This window comes from Lepidochelys olivacea, assembly GCF_965140295.1.
Source record: "Lepidochelys olivacea isolate rLepOli2 genome assembly, chromosome: 2".
Classification (NCBI taxonomy): Eukaryota; Metazoa; Chordata; order Testudines; family Cheloniidae; genus Lepidochelys; species Lepidochelys olivacea.
Window position 1 is genome coordinate 214,034,736 of NC_140412.1, and position 24,075 is coordinate 214,058,810.

The following is a 24,075-nucleotide window of genomic DNA, read 5'->3' on the forward strand; positions in this document are numbered from 1 at the left end:
CAACCATTGGCAGAAATCTGAAATTATTAAAGGAGGCATCTGATTCTATCAAAGGTTTTGTTTTGAGGAAAAGTAGTCAGAGTACAGCAGAATATTCAGAAGGTGCTGAAACTGTTTTTGAAACAAAAATAAATTACATATGCAGATGTTTTCTGGGAGGGGAAAGTGATGGGGTGGAAGAGATTTGGGAATGGGGGGGAAAGGATTTAGAGTGCAGCAAGAAGAGGGGGATTATGGAGAGGGGTTGGGACACTGGGAAGTGAGAATCCCCAATATGGGGGACTTAACCTCTTGTGGGGGGTCAGCATTTCTCCTTGCCCCACCTCTGTGAGCTGGGGTCTAGATGGTCCTGTCCCTCAGTGGATCTCTGAGCCCCTCTCCTTGCCTCTATATAAGCCAATATTTTGGGAGGGAAAGGCTGAAGGTCATGTAGATTTAAATATCTGAATTCCAGAAAATGAGTAGTTAAGCTACACGTCCACGCTATGTGGGGTGGGGAGGGCTGGTTAGAGTGTACGGAGGAGGGGTGAACTGGGAGGGCCTGGCACATGGCTGGGGAGGCCTGGCAGAAACAATGGCAGGAGTGTCCCAGCTAGGGTGGGCAGTGGGAGTGAGGGGTCTATCTCAGTGTGCAACTCAGGCCACATAGCCGAGGTAGTTTGTGGCCCTCTAGTAAACTGCTCTCTATAATGAGTGTACACAGTAGCATAGGGCAGAAGACAGCAAGGAGGAACTTCTTAAATGGTAATAGCTTCTAGAGTGTCAACTACTGGCTTAATGAAACGGAAAGGTGAACTGGAATTGAGGATGGGCTGCATGGTGCGGGAGGAGATACAGAAGAAGACACACACATCAGTCTTCTCTCAGTTGCTTAAAGTTATTGTAACTGCCATGTAATAAAACTGTCAAGGTTTTGGGACGTGAACTGTGGATGAGTTTCACTGTTCCTGTTAACAATTACACATTGTAATGCTTAACCATTATCCCTTTTTCACTCAAACAAAATGTACAGGATGGGGGAGGAGCATTGAGGAATCACATAGCAACAGTGTGGACTGGGACTATTACTAGCTTTGTCCCTGGCCTGCTGGATGACCTAGGACAAGTCATTTCACCTCTCTGTGCCTTTGTTTCCCATCTGTAAAATGGGGATAATGATGTAAAATTCTTTGTGACATAGTCATGAAAATCACTATATTAAATTACTCCTGAGGGAATTCTGCGTCACTGCACGTGCGCAGAATTCATGTCCTCTGCAGATTCTTTTGCTTCGCCACAGAAACATGATTTTCTGATGGGGAAGCAAAGGAAGCCGCAAAAGCAGTCATGAACCGCTTCCCAACAGCACAGGTGTGTGGTTTTGGGTGTCCAGAGCAGCCAGAGGAGAAGTAAATCACTGGGGGGAGGGGATGGGATGGGGCACCCCGACCAGTGGCTCCTGCCCTGTGCCAGGCTCAGGTGCTAGTCCCAGCTGGGCTGGGGAGGATGGGACTTCCTCTTCTCCTGCAAGGAGTAGCCAGGGCTGAGTCAGACCCCCCACCCCCTACGAAACCTCTCCAGCTGCAGGAAGCTCTGTACCCTCCCCCCCCCCCCCGCTTCCGGTCCCCATCACTCCTCAGCCGTAGGGGGGGAGGGATCACTGTACAGAACTTGACCCCCAACTGACCCCACTCAGCCCCACCGTGCCAGCACCTGGACACCCTCCCACCCACTGCTGAGCCCTCCAAACCCAGACTACCTCTACTGAGCCCCAACCACCTTCACCTGGACTCCCCTGAGAGTCCCTTTGCTTCTGCACTCAGAACCCACCCCCCAACGAGGTTCATCCAGATCCCCCCCGCACTATCCACCAAGCTGCACCCAGATATCCCTGCACAGAACTCTCTCACACCACACCTGGATCTCCCCACACTATGCCCCTTCACACTTGGATCCTGCTGGGCTGAGCCTGCCTGACTAGTGTGCTTGGCATGGAGGGACAGGGCCCTGGGGTGTTTCTGGGGCAGTCCTGGTCCTGCGCTGTCAGGTGTAGCCTCACTGCCAAGTCCATGTCCGGGGGCAGGGGAGGGGCAGCCGGTTTGCATGGTGATCTCCCACCTTTGTGCAGTTAGTGGCCTGTGCTCCCCACTGCCATGCTGGAGCCTCCACATTTATTTATTCTCAAATAAAATTTGTAGAATTTTGCAGAACTTTAAAATATTGTGTGCCCAATTTTTATTTTTTGGGCACAGAATTCCCTGTGGAGTAGTGATAAAGCTAAGACTTTTTGATTATTATCTCGCCACAGTAGCAAATCTGCTGCAAACTAAGTGAGAACTACAACTGCTTAAATGACCACTGACTCCTACCAACAAACATTTCTCTTTCTGTTTAAAAAGCTAGTAAATTCAATGGCAGAAAACGTCGTTAATACAGAGTTAAGGTTGCTGGGTGATAGGTTGTGCTCTTTCAGAACATTCAGCAAAACTCAACCTTCTGAAACCTGAGTACTCATAACTGCAGCTGAGGTCAATAGAAGCTCTGTCCTGAACATATGAATTTCTATAAAATGTCAAATAAGGTTTCTCAAATAGGGTACCCAAAATTAGTTGATACTTCTGACAATATTGGCTTTAATGTCAGTGCCTCAGTTCTCTGTGTATAAAATAGGAATAATACCTCCTTATTCCACAGGGTTGTAATGAAAATAAATTCACATTTATTAAGGCATTATGATGAAAGAATTTCCAATGAGGAAATTAATATTTCTATATTCAGAGAGGAGTTTGGATAGCATGCAGTAAATAATGCTACACTCTGAGTGATGAGGATAAAAGAAAATATTGAATAGTTTTCCATTCAGTAAGCACGTCCTTTCTGTTCATTGAATGAGGCAGCAGTCCTGTGAAATAAATAGAATGTGATCATGTAATTAAAGACTATATCATAATACATATACATAAGGAGGCCAAATTAAAGTTGCAGGGGTAACCTTAATTCTGATATTTTGTTGCTTTTGAGTGCTTGACCTTTTGCAACCTGAACATTCTTTTTACATGTTTTTTTTAATCTCATTTTCTAGTTCTAAAATTGTAAAAAAGATTTTAAAAAATGTCATCATGTGGAAACATATTGACTCTCATATGGGCCTTCAGCAATGTTGGAATCTTCAGATCCACCACACTGTTCTCTAACACTGGGGGTAATGGAATAACTTGTAGCAGTAGAATGCTGTTTTATGTGTGTACCCTGTTACTAAAGTGGGCTGGAGATGCACGATTTTCCAGTGGGTTTCACAGCTGTTTTCTAGACAGCAAAAAAAAGTTGAGACTCGGGAATAGTACATTCAAGTCCAGATTCTGCAGGGATGCTCTAGTAGTAGTAGATCTTTTGCTCCTTTTTCTATCCCCTCTTCACCCAGCTTCTCCCTCTCTCCTTTTGCCCCTGTCCCAAGGGCAGTTCCTGCCCTGTTTCTGGCCACCTCCCACCCCTCATCCCATCTTCCCCGCCCTTCACTGAGAGCACAGGAAAGACAATGTCCCTTCTCTTAGTTCCTGTGCCCAGTGCCACAATGGCTTCTGGCAACTGGGAGGAGCAATTGCAGGATAAGTCCTGCATAGCCCCTATTATCCCTGGATGGGGCATACTCACGTATTCTGTGGGAATTATACATGTGCAGTCCGCGAGGTCTGTTGGGGCTATGGGGGGATGGGGCACATGAAATCATACAATTTAGCTTTCAAGCTCTAATGGGTTTCTATTGATCATGTATAAATTGTAAATTTTTTCCAAAGGTTTGTGACATAGCCAAATTTGGGTGAATCTTTGTGAGGATAACAAAAACTGCTTCCCTGACAAATGCTACCCCCTGACAAATTTAACGTCCCTGTTCCATGGCATGGCAATGTTAGAGCTTCTTGATGAATTGTTGTAAGATATTTTTTTAACATGGTCAAAATATTTTTTCACTACTTTGTTCTCAGACGCAGCTGAGCTGTTTTAGCTGAAACTTAAAAAAAAAAGTTCCAATCCAGATGATCTAAGTTTGGGAAAGTTATAAGTAACTGAAAACAGGGTCTTATAATGGAAAGTGTCAAGCAACTTTATCTATAGGCATCACTATCTGCACCCTGCCTATAATTGCGTTTCATCTTGAGCTACTTGACTCCTATTAGCTCAAGATATGGCAGCTTTCAATTCTGATGGCAAAAAGTTACAATACAATATTTTCATTTCAAAATGCTTTGAAAACTACTATGACTTAAAACCTTTTACACTGCCCTCTAGAAAGTCATTGGTTGTGACATTTAATTTTAAGACTGCTTCTCTCCCTGTGTTTTAACCTAGTGGTTGAAATCCGCTGGGGAACAAACTCATAGTTCCTAGTTATTGTTCTAAGGCACAGAGGCAGGATGTTCTCAGTTAAAGATCTTTAAATCTGGAACTTCCTTGCTTAACACATTCACTCCCCCCACCAGTCTTCAGAGCCAAAGTTTCTTGACCTACGTAAAGTTACCTATTTTTCCAAATTGGAAGTGGGGGTTCCAGCCTTATTACCTACTGAAAATGCATGCTTCAATGTTTCTTGATCAATTATCTCCAACATAGTCTCTTTAAACAAAACCCTTGCCATGCATGTTTTTTCTGTGGGTTGTATATAATTGGAAATAAGCGGGACTAGTGTGATAAAAAGACTATCATTTGGTATGATAAAGTATTTTTAAATGCACAACTGAGTAAAGTTGTCAGTTAAGATGTGTTCTCTATTTTTGGAGTCATTGATTAAATGAAGCTATGAGTTTTGTAGGATGAATGTGCCACGGTTTTTGATGTTTTCTAGGGTGATATGTGGAACTCAAAGTTCTGTTGGCCTCCTAACATAGCATTCTTTCTATTGTATGTTTAAGTATAAACTTGGCATTGTTTCTAGGCTTTCTTAACATTGTGGATTTTACCACTGATTGATAAGTCTTTACACTTTAAATCCATGTTAATGTTTTTACTTGGAAATTCTATGACTGTATCTCTGGCATAGTGGGCTCAAAATTATTGAACTCAATACAGGGGTAACAGGATGAAATTTAATGGTCTGTGATATACAGGATGTCAAACTAGATGATCTAATGTTTCCGCCTGGTGTTAGACACTATAAATCTATGGGTGGAAAGGGAAAAGGGGGAAGGAAAGGTACAAAATAGATTATTGGAATTATAACCACTTTGAGAGAACCTACACTTCAAAAATATATTGGTATCTGTATCCTCGGTGTAAACAATTATAATAATCTGTAATAAAAGAAGAAGAACAGAATAACTATACTATTAAATATTATTAAAAGTTTTAAAATGTTTTGCTTGGTAGTATTTTAGCTCTGTGTGTACCCCAAAAGAAGAAATCTGCAGAGGCAAAAGAAAAACTTATGGTATGTTTAGAGAGAAGAAACTACCTGAACATGAGTGCTGAGTAGTACTCTTTCTAGATTTACAGTAGAGTCCTTCACCCATTCCCTGGGATCCGCAAGGCTAAAATAATATTTGTCAATCAAAAAGATATTCAGTATTTAAAGATCTGACCACCTTATATACTCCTTGAGGCATATATATTTTTTATTTCATACATCAGTGAAACTTGTATAATTTTCTTCTAAGCTAAAGAATCATGCTTACACAATATGGGAGTCTCCGGAGGATGCTATCTACAGAGGGTTTATTCTTCTGCTTGCATCCATTTTTGTCTCCAGCTCTGTCATTTCAGATGTTTCCATTTCATGTCTCCTTTCGTCTTCCTCTTTGTTTGTGTTCCCTCTTCATTTTTGTTTTAAATTACTAGTCTATGCTGACTATAACCCATATGCTGTGGCAGGAGTATGCAACGACCATGGCAAGACATATGCACTGTATGCGATCACTGTACATCGGAGAAATCCAACTAGTGAAGAGATATGGAAAACGTATCGTCGCTACAGTGACTTCCATGACTTCCACATGAGGATAACTGAACAGGTAACGGATCCTATAGAGACTGCTTAATCTTATGAGTATATCTTTGAAAGGCATGGTTGTGTCTTAGCAGCTATCACATTGTTTAGAATTGGCTACTAAAAGTTTATATTAATATAACTTTGTCACTTGTGTGGCCTTAATTCAGGGGTGGCCAAACTTTTTGGCCCAAAGGACACATCTGGGAATAGAAATTGTATGGACAGGCCAGGAATGCCCATGAAATTGAGGTTGGGGTGTGGAAGGGGGGGAGGACTCTGCTTGGGGCTGCAGGCTCCAGGGTGGGGCCAGAAATGAGGAGTTCAGGGTGTGGGCAGGGGGTGGGTGTGTGAGGGCTTCGGCTGGAGGTGCGGGCTCTGGGGTGGGGCTGGGGATGAGGGGTTTGGGGTTCAGGAGGGTGCTCCAGGCTGGGATCGAGGGGTTTGGAGGGCAGGAAGGGGCTCAGGGTTGAGGTCCGGGAAGGGCTCAGGGGTGCAGGCTCTGGGTGGCGTTTACCTCAAGAGGCTCCCTGAAGCAGCGGCCATGTTCCCACTCTGCCCCATCCGCAGGCGCCACCCCTGCAGCTCCCATTGGCCGCAGTTCCCGGCCAATGGGAGCTGCAGGAGTGGTGCTTGAGGTGGGGAGAAGCATGCAGAGCGGAGCCCCCTGACTGCCCCTACACGTAGGAGCTGGAGCAGGGCCATGCCACTGCTTCTGGGAGCCACATGGAGCAGCCCCTGACCCTTCTCCCCAGCTGGAGTGCTGGAGTGGGGCAAGCCCCAGACCCCTTTGTGTATAGGAGCATCACTGTTGGGGGAGTTCAGGAAAAAACATGGGGTGAACACAGAAAGGTGCATAGCTCAGTGACTGGGTTCCCGCAGCCATTCTTTCACATAGCACCAGTTTCACTAACAGCTCTATAAACCAATTAGTTGCACATTAAGGGCAAGGTTCACCAGTGCACTTTGGCTGTTTGAGCTGTGCGCCAGAAGAGAGCAATCTGTCCATAAGTTAAAATAAAATAAAAAAATTAAATGGTTAGTACTTATGTTCAAATCATTAGAAATATTAATGAGTAGCGTTCTGTTTCTTTGTTTAATGTTCATACATGAAACTTACAATGATTTTTAAAAAGGAAATACTAAGACAAAAAGCTATTGTTAAAATGGAGTTAAAGTTAAGAGTATTAGTCACTTAAGGGCAAAAAACATTACAGGGTTACTGTAATTAACTGAAACCCAAGTGTTGCAAACCCAGGAAAATCAGAATTAAGGTTTCATTTAAGAGATTCATATCCACATGCTACGGTGTGGAAATTACAAATAAGGCAAATTCTACCCTGTAGTCTCCCAGTAGACTAAAACACAGCCAGCTAATGTGGCTAGTCTGCATCTTAATGAAACTTTTCAATAATATTACATTAACCCAACTGAACTGATATGATTGAAAATTTCCCCTTTTATGCCTGTGATGATAGTGCTTTAAAGGTCATTAGAATAAGCAATATCAAGTGTATCACCATGAGTGGTGTAAGACAATATTGTTCATACCTGGAGGGTAAAATCAGTCTAGTATGGGCAGAGATGTCTGCTTTGGTTTTGGTAAAGTGTATATGCTGTGTTAGGATTTACACAGGTCAGTTTAGGATGATTATATTATTTGGATTACTGTAGGGCATAGGAGCCCTAGACCCAATGTACCAGATGCTGTACGAACAAAGAACACAAATGAAGGAATTTGCATATTAAATCTACAGTCCACCTTGCTTTCAACTCTCCTCTTACCATATCATAAAATCGTAGAATTTTAGGGCTGGAAAGGACTTTAAGCAGTCCCCTAGTCTAGCCCCCTAAGCTAAGACAGGACCAAGAAACCTATACTGTCTCTGATAGGTGTCTGCCCAACCGGTTCTTAAAAACTTCCAGTCATGGGGATTCCACAGCCTCCCTTGGAAGCCTCTTCCAGAGCTTAACTACCCTTATCATTAGAAAGATTTTCCTAATATATAACCAGAATCTCTCTTGCTGCAGATTAATCCCATTAATTCTTGTCCTGCTTTCAGTAGACAGGGAAAGCAATTGATCACAGTCCTCAATATATGCTGGTTCTCCTTTTTAATGTATGTGACCAGGATTTATCATCGAATTTGGTCCGCTGGTTAAACCATTAGCTTCCCCGGCCTGGGCTGGGTACTGATTGGGAGCGCAACATGAACGCTGATCCATGCCCCCCAATATATTGGTAGCATATTGCAAAACTTATTCTATAGCATGAACACCATTTCCCTAGCTTGTCAGGCAAAACAAGTGTTCATCAAGTAGGACTACTGAAAACTGTTGAAAATTGTATTAGATAATGAATTTCAGTTATTTGAATTGATGTGCTCTTGTGTAATATATAACTGCATTTTCTCATGATTAATATGAAGAAAGATTTGCACTGAGCCTTATACTTGCATATTTTTAAAAATAAAATAGGTTTTTGTATATTAGTGATTGAAGCCTTTGTATTTGGTCAAGTAAAGAGATGCTTTTTATAGGTGTGTTTAGAATTAACCACCAAAAGAATAATGAAAAAAAATTTATCTTCAGAAAGATTTGGTTGACCTGTTTTAATTTTTCTATGGAAAGTTAAGTAATGTTCACAGTAGAAGTGTAGTCGGTGTGGAACAGTTCTTTAGTTCATTTGTTGTATTTGTCACAGAGCTTAAGAAATAAAAACTGAGCTTGGGAAATGGGCCATTTAGGTTTTTAAGTGAAATGCTAAGGATCTGTGAGGTCTAGGAAGGGGACAGCTGTTGGCAGTTCTATATACTATTAGACAATCTGCCTTTTATTGCTTTGCCTGTATTCTCATACTCTTAACCCCCATAAAATAAAAGAGAAAAATGCAGACTTGTAATTCACCAGCTGGTGCAAAGTAGAACCTGTTCACATGAATAAGTGTTAACAACACAATGCTTTTAAAGGAGTCAAATGCTTTTGAACCACATCTTAGTAGCGGTTGAGATTATTGACTATATAAATCCTTTAACTACTCTAAACTGTTGCTCTGTAATATATGTTTACTCTATTTTTTGGTAATAGAAGTGTAAATAGGTTTGAATACTCTGAGAGTTATCTGTGACCATGTTCTTATAGGGTCAAAATAACATTTTTAAATGGAAATGGCCAAGTTCTTGAAAAGTAAGCATATATCAACCGATAAGCTTGATGCTTATCGGTTTCAGTTAACGATTAAACTCGGCTGCCTCCACATGCTTGGGGTCCCAGCTGCTGGGACTCCACGTAAAACATGGGGATGCTGCAGCAGCCTCCCTCACCTCTAGTTCCCTGGTTAAATGTTTAACCGATATAATTTTAATAGGTTACAGAGTTACTTTTTTTACATGCTATTTACATCCCTAATATACACATACATATACTGTACACATACCATTTATATTTAATAATTTGTATATGCACATTAAATATTTTTTAGATTATAAAAACTATTATCAGAGTTGGACAACTCTGACTAGCAGGGGATATAGAATAATATATTTCAGTATATCAATTCTGCACTCCTTCCTCTCTGCAGGATTAATATCTATTTAAAAAAAAAAAAAAGACGTATCACACCCTGAAATCCATGAAGGTGAAACAGCTGTGTTAGGTCTCTTACATCAGTGGGTAAGGATGTGTAGTTGTTGTTGGCCCCATGCTGATAAAATGTATTCTAGAAAAGTGTAGTTTGTACATATAGACACACAGATTAAAAGCCCTGTGGAAGTCAGTGGTAGCCTTTCCATTCACTTCAGTGGGTTTTGCCTTAGGTTCTAGATCGATCACCATAGTTTGTGCTACAGTTTAAAGCAACAATATTGACACTTACAAATTCTTTATTGAGTTTCTTGAAGCTGCAGATAAATACCTATAAAATGTAATTATGGAAGTGTGTACAGAACAGGCTGTAAACCTCAGTTCAACGTTATTGTGTATTAAAGTTAGCTAACAAATCTTGCTCTTTCACAGAGTATTTCATTAACCTGCATATCTTCCAATTGTGTAAACTATAAATATTTGCATACTGTGGCCTTTCTTTTGAATCCACTTTTTAACCTTTTATAAATAATGCATTATCTGTTGGTGTTTGCAAGATCTAAAATCTTGAATCTACAGATTTAAAAAGCAACACTACCGTGTATTACCACACAGTGAGATTTGCTATTCTAGCCATTTGGAGAAAAAGAGATATTTTAGATGCCGTTGTGTGGTAAGTAACTTGTTAGTACCTATGATGTTGATGTATCTCCTGTGCTCTTCAATATGGGAGTATGCGACAGTGGTGTTTGAACGAGAGTTCTATTACATCTATCCTCTTACACTAGTGTAAGGTTCTTAAAGGACTTTGCATCAGTGGCATAAGCTAAAGCAGCCCCTCAGGTGTTCTCACTTGTGCAGGGGCTGCCAATGCTAGATCAAGGATCCATAGCTAGTGACTTACAGCCCACCTACACCCTGATTCACAAGCACAGCTTGTACATGCAGGAAACCTAGTCCTGTGGTTTTTGCCTTTTTATATTTAATTTTTAGCTAGCAGGAAGAACCATCACATTATTAATAGAGACTCTCTAAAAATAAATGACATCCAAAGCTGGGGTTTAATAGTGAGGAAGAAGTAAAGCTTTAATTATCCTGAGACAGTTAATCTCCTCTGTAGTGCAATGGTTTTAGCTGATTCAGGGAAGGGGTACTTTACACTTCCCTGTGGTAGCTTTGAATTAGGCCCAATATTTTATTATAAATAAGAGCCCAGAAATGAGTCATAAGTATTTGAGCCTTCATAAAGGAGGGTTGGGATGTTTGGTAACTCTTATTTTTCTTCAACTTTCACAAAGCTGGCTTGTGGCATTGGTTTCAGACTGAGCAACCCACCCTAGAAGCATGGGGCAGAAGATTTGTAGTGGGTGGCTGTGTAAGACAAGAAGTGGGAGCTCAAAGTTCTTCTGCTACTGAAACCAGCTTCTCTGGGTGCATTAATAAGAATATCATCTTCGACCAATAGGGATGTAGAAACTAAAGATTAGCACTACCTTTTGTAGGATTGCAGAAACTCAGCACTTGATCGTGACCTTGAACTTCGCTTTAGCTGTGTAATTAACTTTTTTTGTGATGATAGTTTGTGTCTGTTTGAAATGTAAAGAAGTTGTGAATTGGAAAGTTGCTGTACATGAGATACAAATTTATAAAGATGTCTTTGTTATAAAAAAGTGCTTAAAGCTCTGATATTAATTTAAAACAGTTTGTCGGACTATAAGATAGTATAGATATTTACTTTTTAGTGCTTTTTTTTAGGTTGAGCTTCTGTTAGCATTTTTTGTTTTCTGACCTTGGTGTTGCATCTTGAAAATACTATAGGGTTGCTTCCCGTTTCTAGAAGTTAGTATTTTAATGAATTCTGAGACATGCCATTGAAACCAACTAACCATGCTTGTTAGCCTATCTTCCACTTCCAGGGCTTCTGATTAGTATACTTTTAACAGGATATTTTGTGTCTGTCTCTCTAGTAGTCTTCCTATGTGACGTGCATTTTTAGAGTGAACTAGACTTAAAGCCAAAAGGGAAAATGGTTCTACACAGCTCTTCCTACACATTGTAATTAATTTAGAGCTGTGGAAACCTTGCAGGGTTTGGTGGTCTTCACAGACTCAACCCTGGAGTTCACATTGCAGGAACTGGAAATGAACCAACCCTCCCCTGTTTGATTGGACTTCACACATCCTGAGAACAGTCGTTCCCTCACTCCCACAGGTGGTTCTTAACTAAATTCCACTTACCCCTTCAGAAGACACAGGTTCCTACCAGTCTCTTAGATGTTTCTAGTAGAAAATCTGGGCTTGCTGAGCATGAAGAGCACTGTCTGAGTCTTCAGGTTCTATTTTTACAACCTTAAATATTCTAGGGTATTGCCATGGGAAGACACTATCTCCCTAAAATACAAGGTCTCTCTGGAGGGTCTAAAAAACCCCTCCTCCATATAAAGCAGTGGGACAGAAAAGCACTTTAGCCTCACCAATATGTGCTGCTACCCTAAGCCCAAGGGCATATAATGGCCTCTGAGGTTTAGTGCGATAACTAAGGTTAACTCTGATTCCCAGAATTCATATGCCAAGAATTTGAGACTTGATTGCCTAGCATATGAATGCTAGAGAAACTGTGGATTCCTTTGCAAGTGTGCTGTGATGTGCCTATCTTGCTCTGCGTTTAATGTGACAGTGGTCACTTTCAGGTCTGGGGGTGTTTCACTTTTCTAACTGGTGTTGCTCCCCCAGAGATACAGTATGCAGTCAGCCATGTGACATCCCAAAAGATCTTGGCATAGGTCCAGACAGTTAAAGAATGGAAGCAGCAGTAGTAGGAAGGAGGCCACTTCCCCAGAAGACTACAGTGGTAAGCAAGGCCTCTGAGGACTTGTGGAGAATGGCAGCAAGCTGGCTGACTTGGAGAGGAGGCAGGAGGACGTTTTGAAGGGGTTTGCAGATGCTCCCAATGTGCAATATTCTATGTGAATATTTTGTACAGTTCTAATTTAAAAATAAGTGGTTGCATCAAGTTGACACGTTATGCAGGAGTTCAGAATAGGTGATATAATGGATCCTTCTGGCCTTCCAATCTATTTTTTTTTAAAAAATCACAATAAAAAATATTTTTAACCTCCTTTTTTGTTTGTTTGTTTTCCTAGTTTGAAAACCTAGCAAGTATATTGAAGCTTCCTGGTAAAAAGACATTTAACAACATGGACAGAGAATTCTTAGAGAAGAGGAAAAAAGATTTAAATGCATATTTGCAGGTAAGTTCTTGACTAGTCTAGTTTCAAATTTTCCTTCATAGTTATGGCTGTCTGCCTGAACTAATAGTTCTCCATCAGGTATTCAGTAAATTCCACTAAATGTTAATTCAGTCACCATGAGATTGTCTTAATAAAATACCCTGATTTGGAACAACACAAGTATGTTGTAAATGTCACAGCTGAAGGTAAATGCTAAATTTAACTCTGATCATTTGTGTTTCAGTGACCAGAACTTAAATAATTGAAGTATAAGTGGGGGATGCAGATGCTCAGTTTTATAAGGTGTTAATAACCCAGTTTTTAGTTGGATTAACTGAAGTAGTTTATCCTAATGACTGAAAGTGGTTTATTGCTTAAGGAAGGGTATCCCTCCTCTTATACCATAAATAGAACAGTAAAACTTTATTCTAGCTGTTAAAGTTTCCCCTCCTGTTAGCTCAGCATCCTTCTTCATTTTCCCCACTCCCAGGTCAACTTTCAAACTTAGTCTACATCTACACTGCAGTTGGGGGTGTGATTTGTAGCTTGTGTAGATGTACCCATGCTACCTTTATTTTACCTATTTTGCTAAAAATAGCAGTGAGGACATGGTAATGCAAGCTGCACAAGCCTGCCTGACGCCTCTGGGTATATACTTGCTTGTGCTGCCTGCACGGAAGTCCACGCCACCCTATCCTCGCTGCTATTTTTAGTGAGCTAGCTAGCTTTAATATAGCATAGGTACGTCTACATAGGGCTGCAAATCATACTTCCAGCTGCAGCGAAGATATAGTCCTGGTAATTGTGCTCACTTGACTGAAACAATATTCCTGTCTTTTGGTCATTTTTTTAAAAAAGTGTTTAACCACTCTTTTCTTCCATTATTCTGATGCTGAATTCAGTTGTCTCATTTCTAAGTGACTCACTGAGGAGAATGGTCTCTAAACTTTTTGACTCAACAGGGAACGGTTGTCTGAGAAATTTTTTTGTTTCAGCGGGCACGTCTTTACTGGCACGATAAATCGGTGCTGCTGCTGTTGAAGCAGCAACGTCGATTTAGCGGATCTGGTGAAGAGACGCTAAGTTGATGGGAAAGCTCTCTCCCATCAATGTCTATAATGCACCACAATGAGAGGTGGAAGCTTTGTCATCAGGAGAGCGTCTCCCATCGACATAGTGTAGTGTGGACACCACTGTAAGTTGATCTAAGGTACGTCGACTTAAGTTACATTAGTTACGTAACTTAACTAGTGTGCCTTGGGTCAACTTATAGTGTTAATGTAGACCAGGCCTAAGTAAAATTCTAAGAGGGAGTGAGAGTAAACAAAATGCTATGAAATCTAACAGCTATTTAGATTGTCTAACAACCTGCATTTGTAATATGTATGGTACCTTATTTTATTTCAATATTTTTCCCAAGTGTTGATTACAGTGTAACTACTGATTTTAGACTCTAGTTTCAAGATAGCCAAAAAAGATGCATTTTACAAATAGAGTGGAACTGATAGATCCTTCTTAAAAAAAAAATTAATTATGCAATGCTTATTTCCCTCTCTGTAACAATACTCATCTTGGAGTAATGTTTAGAGAGAGAATGAAGAAAATACATTCAAAACTGACACTTCTTTGTACAAATATGTAAATTTAGTCGCTGCATACAGTATTAAAAATCTTTATCATATGAAAAGAAATGATATGACTTTTTTCTAAATATGGTATTGTATTTTGGAAGAAGCTGAAAGTTTACAATTAATCTTTTCTTTCTTAGTTGTTGTTAAATCCTGAAATGATTAAAGCTTCCCCAGCTTTAGCCCATTGTGTGTATGACTTTCTGGAGAATAAAGCTTACAGCAAAGGAAAAGGAGATTTTGCTCGAAAGGTAAGAATGGCATTTAATATTTAGCAGATTTTAGTGATGCGTTTGGTGCCATAACTTATTAAATGAATTGAACATATCAGTAACTGACTGCAGACAGTTATAAACCATAGTGTTTTATTTCATGTGCAAGCAATTTTTGAATTTGCATTGTATTTGTAATGTGTGTTGTCAGAAAGCGACAATAATATATCAGGAAATAAGACCAGTATAGAATTAAGAACTTAGCCATTTTTAAAATGTGTTTATTTGTAAGTCAAGGAAACCAAATTTCCAAGAAATGAGTGGGTGTTGAATATGCTACAGAAGGCATTTTAATTCTATTGTTGACAAGTTAACTTCCCATCAAAGATTCCTGTTCTCCTGTTCCTTTCCCAATCTCCTACCCACCTCCAACTGAACACATGGCTGCTGCTATCATGACTTCCGCTCTCCAGCCCAAAATATGTAATGTGTTTACCTTCTAAGGCTGCTGTTAATGCTGTTTCACATTCAGCCAGCAGAGAATACATGGAGATAAGCACCAAAGTCATGTGTCCACCGTTAAGCCTGCACAAAAAAAAATTCTCAGACAACTGTTCCCTGTTGAGTCAAAAAGTTTAGAGACCAGTCTCCTCAGTGAGTCACTTAGAAATGAGACAGCTGAATTCAGCATCAGAATAATGGGGGAAAAAACTCAGTTGTGTTTGTGAAATTGGAGTCTCTGCAAATAGATACTTGTGTTTACAATTGCCCATTTTGCATGGGCAGCTGCTTTTGCAAATTAGGTCCTCATCATTGCCAGATTTCCAGTGACCTGCATGTCCAACATCTTAAACTATTCAAAAAGTTACTTTTCAGTTATTTAAACTGCATTCTTTAAAAATTTACGTCCGTAGAGTTGACTGTAAAACATCATTCTGAATTTATCTAGCTTTATGTAATGTCCACAAAAGAATAAAGATTTAGTGTTCTGCTTTCCAAATGTATTGGTTTTTTCATAACCTTATCTTTTCCTTTTGTAGACTATTACACTAGGTAGTGTGCTTTTGCTACTTGCACTGTTCTTAAGAAATAGTGTGCATTGAAAATATCAGAACACTCATAATTAGTCTCCATGAAATATTTTACTAAAAATAATTTAAATGTGTGCGCCTAATGCTGAACATGTTAGACTTAACAAATCACCATGATGCTATTTAGACAAGATATGGGACAGTGAGTCAGGTTGGAGATGAGATGAGAACGAGGGAGGTAGCGCTTCTGGAAGAAGTGAGTTCGGAGGAGAGAAAGGACAATTAGTGGGCAAAAAATTGAAAACGCTTCAAAGCATAAGGGAGTGCTATGAATGAAGGCATGAAGCTGAGACTGAAGAAGGAGCAATAAATGAGGATTAGATAGGTGTAGGCAGTTAGAGTGGGAATGTGAGGAAATGGAAACTAATATAGATTAGACTGAAGCTAAAATGTTTCTCTGAACTCAGTGGGAAACAAACTTCAGCACTTTATCGCAATACATAGAAATGTTGCTTAAAGTATAGTTTTGATATGCACATGGGGAAACTTGTCCATATATTAAGATAATATGATACAAAGATATCAAACAACTGCATATAGATTTCCCAAACATTTCAAATATACATGATTGTAAAAAATAAATGCAGAATTCATTTTAACTAATAAGTCTTGGGGCAGAACCTTGAAGACCTTTTAGTAAAACATGTCTGATGTCTGATTTCAGCTGGTGAAATTCCTTATTCTGTGTTTAACACATTGTTCCAAAATTTTAAGCATTGATAGCCAATTAATTTTTGTCCACATTAGATAGTGTTTCCAGTATATCTGAGTGAAAATACTGAAGTAAAAATACTTAATCTAGTGCGTGTATCTATTGAATTTTTATATTCAAAGTAAGAGTTGTACTATAAATCGGTTTATTCTCTAGAACAGTGTGACTTTTTTTTTACTTGATGGTTGTACTAGTGTCCTCCGTAGGATATGCAATCGTGGTAAATGTTTTCCCCTTCAGATGGACACATTTGTAAATCCACTGCGTAACTCCATGAGAAATGTTTCAAATGCAGTCAAGTCCCTGCCTGACAGCCTGGCAGAGGGGATGACCAAAATGTCAGACAACATGGGCAAAATGTCAGAAAGATTGGGACAAGACATAAAGCAATCATTTTTCAAGGTAAGAATGTATTGGTGAGGTAATATATAGTAGAGTCTAACAGGAGATGACATTCAGGTTTGGGTCCCCTTATCTAAAAACAAATGTTAAACACCCTATTGAATATAAAAGGCTAAGAATAGCGAAATGACTATTATGCAAGGGTTCTATTTACTTTGGAAAGTTGAAGAGTAATTGGAGTTCCAAAAGAAAGCAATATACAAGGTAATTAATGATATAGAGAAGATAAAACAGACACCTAGTTACTTTTAAACTACAAAAAAAAAGAAGGCATTAGGTAAAATTAAAAGGCATCATATTTCAAATTGATGGAGATATTGTGCAAAAAATTACATATTGCCCCATGATTTATTTAGGCCAATAACTCCGCAAAATATGAAAAAGGAGTAGACCCAAAGCACAACTGGCATCCCATTTTTTACTGACACTCTCTTCGAAATAAGGTTTACGGTAAATAAAAGTGCTTTTATGACCCAAACCAATTTTTAGATGGCCCTGATTTACTCTTTCTTGCTTCCTTGATGTTTCTAGGAAGTTGATATTTCTAGGAAGACCCTTCCCCACTCCCCTCCCTGCTGAAATTGCTAATGAAGTCCCTCAGCAAGGAAGCAACACTTGCTGTTTGAAGAGAGGAGGCAGGAAGGTGCTAGTACTTCATACAGAAAATCTACAGGGCAATAGGCAATCCTGTGCATTTTTCTCCCCTGCATCTGGCAACTGAGCATCAGGAAAGAGGTGAAGAAATCCTAAGCTCTACAGACATTGAAAGCAGACAAGGGAGCATTGATAAGGAGCTAAGTCTAGTGCTGGGATTCCTGCTTCTGCTGCCAGGTTTTATGATGGCTTCCTGCCAGTGTCACCTAAGCTGCTGGCTCCGCTCTCTTCCCCACCAAGTCTGTGGTGTTGCTGGGAGGGAAGACGAAGCTATGGTGGTCTTCTGTACACCACCCACTCTTGACCAAATCTCCCATCGGGCATGCAATTTATTTTTCTTCCTTAGAGGGGCTGCCTTGACAACTGAAAGGGTAGGAATAGAGGAAAGTATTCTACTCATCTGATCCTGCACTAGAAGTGGGAAAACTCAACAGTGATTTAATTGCCTGCTTGCTGGCATTGGTCCTATCAGGGCTCTCTTTCTTCTCCTTGGCTAACTTATATCTTTGGATAATTTGAACTTCTTTCCTGATCTTACCCACCCCTAGTGTACCAGGTATCTAAGGTTGTAAGTAGGGAGTGGGAACTCTGCTTCCTTGTTTGACTGATTGCACGTGAGCATTCCACTCTTGGTGTGTGTGCATCCCAAACCACAGTTGATGGAAAACTTTCCCTCACTAGTACCTGTCAGTGCAGCTTGAGCTCCTTGTGCTGCCTCACACTGCTGTGTGTAGATATAAAGGGCACAGATGATTCACACCCCCACTTTCATTCTTATCACCTGTGACTAATGTTGGAATCTGTTGGTCTTGCTTTAGCAAGTGCTCTCAGCATGGTTTTTTTCATATATGTAGTTATATATTTGTGTAGTTATTAGGGTCAGTTAGTGTTTGAGTTAGTTTTAGTCTTAGTTTTTCCCACATTTGGAGTTCCATTAGCAGTACCAAAGAATGCCTTTGGAAGTATCTTGCCTGGCATGCTCGAAGTCCATGCCTGTGAGTGACCCACACTCTAGTTGTTTGAAATGCTTGGATGAGTCACATATTAGGGATCAATGAAAGGACTTCAAGCCTCAGACCAAGGAAGATGGAGAAGCCAGGCTGAAGTTTCTTTTGATGGAAGCCATTCTGAAACCACCTTCAGAACCTTCTTGGTCAGAGAGGGTACCAAGTACATCAGCATCTGAGAGATGTGTGCCTTTGATACAGACTGAATCACTGTGTCCAGGAAGAAACAGAAGTCTTTCAAAGACGCTGCTGGGAGAGGCAGCTCTTCAGCCCCAGAGTCTGCCAGGAAAGGGGACAAAGTGAGTAGAATGCAGTCATAATCGAAGCACTCCTCCACTTATTCATCAGCTAAGTCGACCCGTTGACTCCTGCACAGAGGCAGGCACTGTCAAGTCTAAGGCCCGAAGAGGTACCTTCATGGTTGTGGCACCATCTAAATCTCTTGCACACCAGTCAGAGACATTCCTGGTACTGTCCATGCCAGACACATTTCAAGCTGCAAGGGACTTGCTAAGCTTATTGGTGCCAGTGTCCCCAGCGGTGCAGGAGATCATTCCTCCAGTACTGGTAAACCACTTGGAACCAGTGGAGGGCCCAGTACTGAGTCAACCTCCTGGGTCCTGGAGCTCTGCCCTCCAGTACTGTTGAGGAAGAAGCCAGCATTGATGGCTTCTCTTTGCTCTTCCCAGGACTCTCAGTCCCTGGCACTGACTGGAATGGCTCCTCCATAGTCAGGAGAAGGCAATTCTTCTTTTAACTTGGGGTTGCCTCCTATGTTTCCCAGCTGCAATGTCTCTTGTCACTCCCTTCCTAGATCTTATCTCCTGGGATAATTGTGAGACCCTGTGTCTAGTGCTGGCCTGCATGCGTGGGCTGCATGACATTGGCTTCAGCGTCTATTCAGTGGCCCTTCTGCAATCCATGAAGGTTTTCCCATTTCCAGATCCTCACCTCATCAGTGGCATTCAGTTTCCCTGGGCTAGAAGTTGAGAGTCAGATTGTTAAGCTCCTCCTGATCCCAAGCAGGAAGATGATGTTCAGGAGCATTCGGTGGGACAACTAACAGAGGAGGCTCATCTACCTCAACCTGTGCTAGCTTCATCGGGTCCAAATGAAGCAGTTTCCTTGGGGGTGTCTTTGCCCCTTCTGATGATTACAGGAGACATCGGCCTTGGACATTCAGGTAGAAGAGGTTAGGGAATCTTCTCAAAACCTGCTATTCTGGCCTCTGCTGTTCCATCTTGGGTGGCACCGCAAATAAACGAACCCATCAAGACTCTCTGGCAAACTTCCTCCTTTCTTCCTCCTGCATCAAAGCAAGCAGATATCTAAAATAGATAAAGTTTTGCATGGTCATGCTGGCTTCCATTATTCTCTCCCTGGATCCTGGAGATTTGTATGTTGCCCTTGACTTAAAGGACCCCTATTTCCATGTGATGATTTGTCAAGGCCACAGGAAGTATCTCAGGTTCCTAATAAATTAATCTCGTTACCAGTTTGCAGTGTTGTCCTTTGGCCCCTGGGCAGCTTCCCGGGTTGTTACAAAATGTATGGCAATGGTAGCTACCTTTCTGACAAGATTAGGAGTACATGTCTGTCCCTACCTGGAAGACTAGTGTTTGAGGCACCATTCCACAGTTCAGATACTCTTTAGTGTATCTCTCATTCAGTCAACTTTCAAGTCACTGGGTCTGTTGATTAACTCAGAAAAGTCTATCTTCTCACCAATTCAGAGGATAGAATTTATAGGAGCAGTACTGGATTGTATCCAAGCCAGAGTTTCTTTCCAGAGTCAAGGCATCCGACAATTTGATCCATCATTTTAGATTTTAAGGTTTATCCTTACAACTGCACAGAATTGTATGAGGTTTCTGGAACATATGGTCTCTTGCAAGTATGTGGTCTGGTATGTCAGATTGTGTTTCAGGATTCTACAAGATTGGCTGGCCTCAGTATTTTTGCTGAGCCTTCGCCATTTGAACACTGCTCAGAGTGCCCTCTCACATTTTATTGCCTGGACTGGTGGACAAACCCTGTCAAATTTGCATAGGAGTTCCATTTGTCCTCAACCATCGCTAATGTTAGTAATGGATATGTCTTTCCTGAACTGGGGGGCTCATCTGGATTCCCTTCAGTCATAGGGGTTATGGTCCACAAAGGACATGATTCTTCATGTAGATGTCAGAGTTGAGAGCTAGCCATCTGCCGTGCCAGGTTTTTCTAACTCATATCAAGGGAAAAAAACCTGCTCGCTCTTACAGACCACACACAGTCAATGTTCTGTCTCAACAGATAAGGAGGGGCCCACTCGTCCCAGTTCTGCTATGACACAGTTATCTATGGGATTCCTGTATTACCAACACAATCGATCTCAAAGCCTCTTACCTTCCCGGGATGCAGATAGAGCTGTCAGATCACCTAAGCAGGTCATTTTTGAGTCACTAGGAGTGGTCTCTTCATCCAGATGTAGCCAGGTCCATTTTCCAGCTCTGGGGGATTCCCAAGCCACTCTGTTTGCAATGAGGTGCAATAGGAAATGTCCACAGTTTTGGTCCCCAAAAAGTCACAGTCTGGGTTCCCTAATGGATGCTTTCTTGTTCTCCAGTCTTTTTAATCTCTCCTCATATGGAAACTGTTATGTGCCCCTAATAATTTTTGTTTCCCTTCTCTGTACCTTTTCCAATTTTAATGCATCTTTTATGAGATGTGGCAACCAGAACTTCACACAGTATTCAAGGTGTGGGTGTACAATGGATTTATGTAATGGCATTATGATATTTTCGCTTATTATCTGTCCCTTTCCTAGCGGTTTCTAACATTCTGTTAGCTTTTTTTGACTGCCTGTGCACATTGAGCGGATGTTTTTAGAGAACTATCCACAATGACTCCAAGATCTTTCTTGAGTGGTAGCAGCTAATTTAGATCCTATCATTTGGTATGTATAGTTGAGATTGTTTTCCAATGTGCATTATTTTGCACTTATCAACATTGAATTTCATCTGTCATTTTGTTGCCCAGTCACCCACTTCTGTGAGATCTTCACAGTCAGCTTTGTACTTATCTTGTGTAATTTAGTATCATCTGCAAACTTTGCCACTTCACTATTTACCCCCTTTTCCAGATCATTTATGAATACGTTGAACAGCACAGGTCCCAGTACAGATCCTGGTATTTATCTGTCCATTGTAACAACTGACCGTTTATTTCTACCCTTTATTTCCTATTTTTTAATGAGTTACTGATCCATGAGGGGTCCTTCCCTCTTATCTGATGTATGCTTTGCCTGGTTGCCTGCTCCACCCAAACCTGAAGGCACTCCATTTAATGGCGTGGATGCTCTATGGTTAGAGCTGGGAAGGAGTCGTGTTCAAAAGAGCTTCTAGATGTGCTGTTGAATACCGAAAACTATCTACTAGGTTTACTTCCTTCTCTAAGTGAAAGCATTTCTCTATCTGGTCTCATTAGTCTGGAGTTTTGCTGATTACATTCTTCAATCCAGCATACTTGGACTGTCTTTTGTACCTGAAACTGCAAGAGTTGGCCATAAGCTGCTAAGTGGATCTTGATGAAATTATCTCGGCCTTCCATCCTCAGGTGGATAACAGTCTGTCTTTTCTAATTAAAATATCAATAAGATCTTTGAAAGGCCTGGAAAGATTGTACCCTCAGGAACAAGATCTGTTCTTCTATGGGACCTAACCTTGGTATAGTCAAAGCTTATGGGTCCTCTTTTTGAGCCTTTATCTATCGGTTTACTGCATCTTTCAATGAAGGTGGCATTTCTGGTGGCCATTGCTTCTGCTAGAAAGGTAAGTGAGCTGCAGACCCTGATGTCTGCTCTGCGTTATACTGTTTTCTTTAAAGACAAAGTTTACCTGTATCCTCATGCAAAATTTGTCTTGGAAATGGTATCTAACTTCCATATCAACAAGGTGATTTACCTATCTTCATTCATTCCCAAACTATCTTGAATAAAGATCAGGAAAGGCTGCTGCATACTCTGGATATCTGGAGAGCATTGGCTTGTCAGGTCCAAGCAGTTCCATCAGCCTTCTCAGCTCTTCTTGGCAGTCAAAGACAGTGTGACACAGCTCCCAGTTGCTTCTCAGAGAGAGAATCTTGGATACTCTCATGTATTTGCTTGTGCTTCAGTTTGGATAATGTTATCCCGCCAATCAGTGTGACAACACATTTGACAAGATCATAAGCAACTTCTGTGACCTTCCTGGGCAAAGTTCCTATCCTAGATATTTGGTCTTTGGTGCACATTTGCTTCCCATTATGTTATCACTCAACAACCTAGAAATAATGCTAGATTTTGGTGAGTTGTCCTTCCGTCTTTGTTCAGATAGGCTCCAATCCCATCCCTTTCATGGCTTCTGAGTCACTAAGAGTGGAATGCACATATGCAATCACTCAAGAAAAAACTGTTACTTACCGGTTGTGCTTCGAGATGTGTTGCATGTGGCCATTATATGACCTGCCTTCCTATCCCTTTGCTTGGGAGCTTTTCTGACAAGAAGGAATTGAGGGAAGTTGGGGCCAGCTCCACCCTTCATATCTACACGCAGTAGTGCACAGCAGTGGCATGCTCAAGCTGCCCCAGCAGGAACAGATGAGTGATCGTGTTTTCCATCCTAAATCCCATGTAATTTCAACCTCATGGAAAAGTATTCAAAAGAGATAAAAATCAACAGGCTCTCCTAGATGTTTTAATGGGGTTCTATAGGAATTACTCTACAAACCTGTAGAATTTAACCATGAAAAGATACTTACTGTATAGTGGCTTAAAAATAATATAGAGACTTTATCAGAGATTAGAGTGACCAGACGTCCTGATAAAATTGGGACTATCCCGATATTTTACTCTGTGTCCACGTCCCGACGGATGACTTGGACGCCATTTGTCCCGATATTGTAAGGTAGCCCGGCGATGGCGTCCAGTTGGCGCGGGGCTGGCAGGCTCCCTACCTGGTTCCGTGCAGCTCCCTGGAAGTGGTAACATCTCCCTCTGGGTCCTCTGGCTCTGCCCCCTGTTCCTGGCCATTGGAAGTTGCGGGGGCGGCACCTGTGGGTGAGGGAGTGCACAGAGCCACCTGGCCATGCCTCCGCCTGGCCATGCCTCCGCCTAGGACCCAGCGGGAGATGTGGCCAGTTCCAGGGAGCTGCCTGAGATAAGCATCAGCCCACATACACTCCTGCACCCAAACTCCCTCATGGAGTCAGCACCCTGAACCACCCCCGCCCAGCGCTCCCCCAGTTCTGAGACTTCCCCCTCGCAGCAGGGCCAGAGCTAGGGCCCTGCATCTCCCACTGACCCGTGGCTTGCTGCAGGGCTGCGCTTCCCCGATCCATGGCAGGGTCCGGGCCCAGGGGCTGCTGTTGAGGCTTTGTGACATGACCCCTAGCTTATGGCAGGGACTGCTACCCCGACCCATGGCTTGTGGCAGGTGCTGCGGCCTGGGGCTGATGTTGGGGCTGTGCACCCCGACCTGCAGCTTCCTTGGGCTGTGTGCTCCAGTGGGGGCTGTGAATCATGTGTCCTGATATTTTATTTTTGCCATCTGGTCACCCTGTCAGAGATACAATTCTATATTCAGTT

General features: G+C 41.5%; 1 protein-coding gene across 2 annotated transcripts in view; it reads left to right on the forward strand.

The window, feature by feature from the left end:
• SNX13 (sorting nexin 13) overlaps nucleotides 1-24,075 on the forward strand; it is a 158,575-nt gene that overhangs the window by 117,867 nt on the left and 16,633 nt on the right. For both annotated transcript variants that reach the window (XM_084620186.1, XM_084620187.1), the window contains exons 18-21: nucleotides 5,842-5,981; nucleotides 12,681-12,788; nucleotides 14,536-14,646; nucleotides 16,651-16,812. In XM_084620186.1, the coding sequence (XP_084476312.1) occupies nucleotides 5,842-5,981; nucleotides 12,681-12,788; nucleotides 14,536-14,646; nucleotides 16,651-16,812 (521 nt within the window). The remainder of the gene's footprint in view (nucleotides 1-5,841; nucleotides 5,982-12,680; nucleotides 12,789-14,535; nucleotides 14,647-16,650; nucleotides 16,813-24,075) is intronic.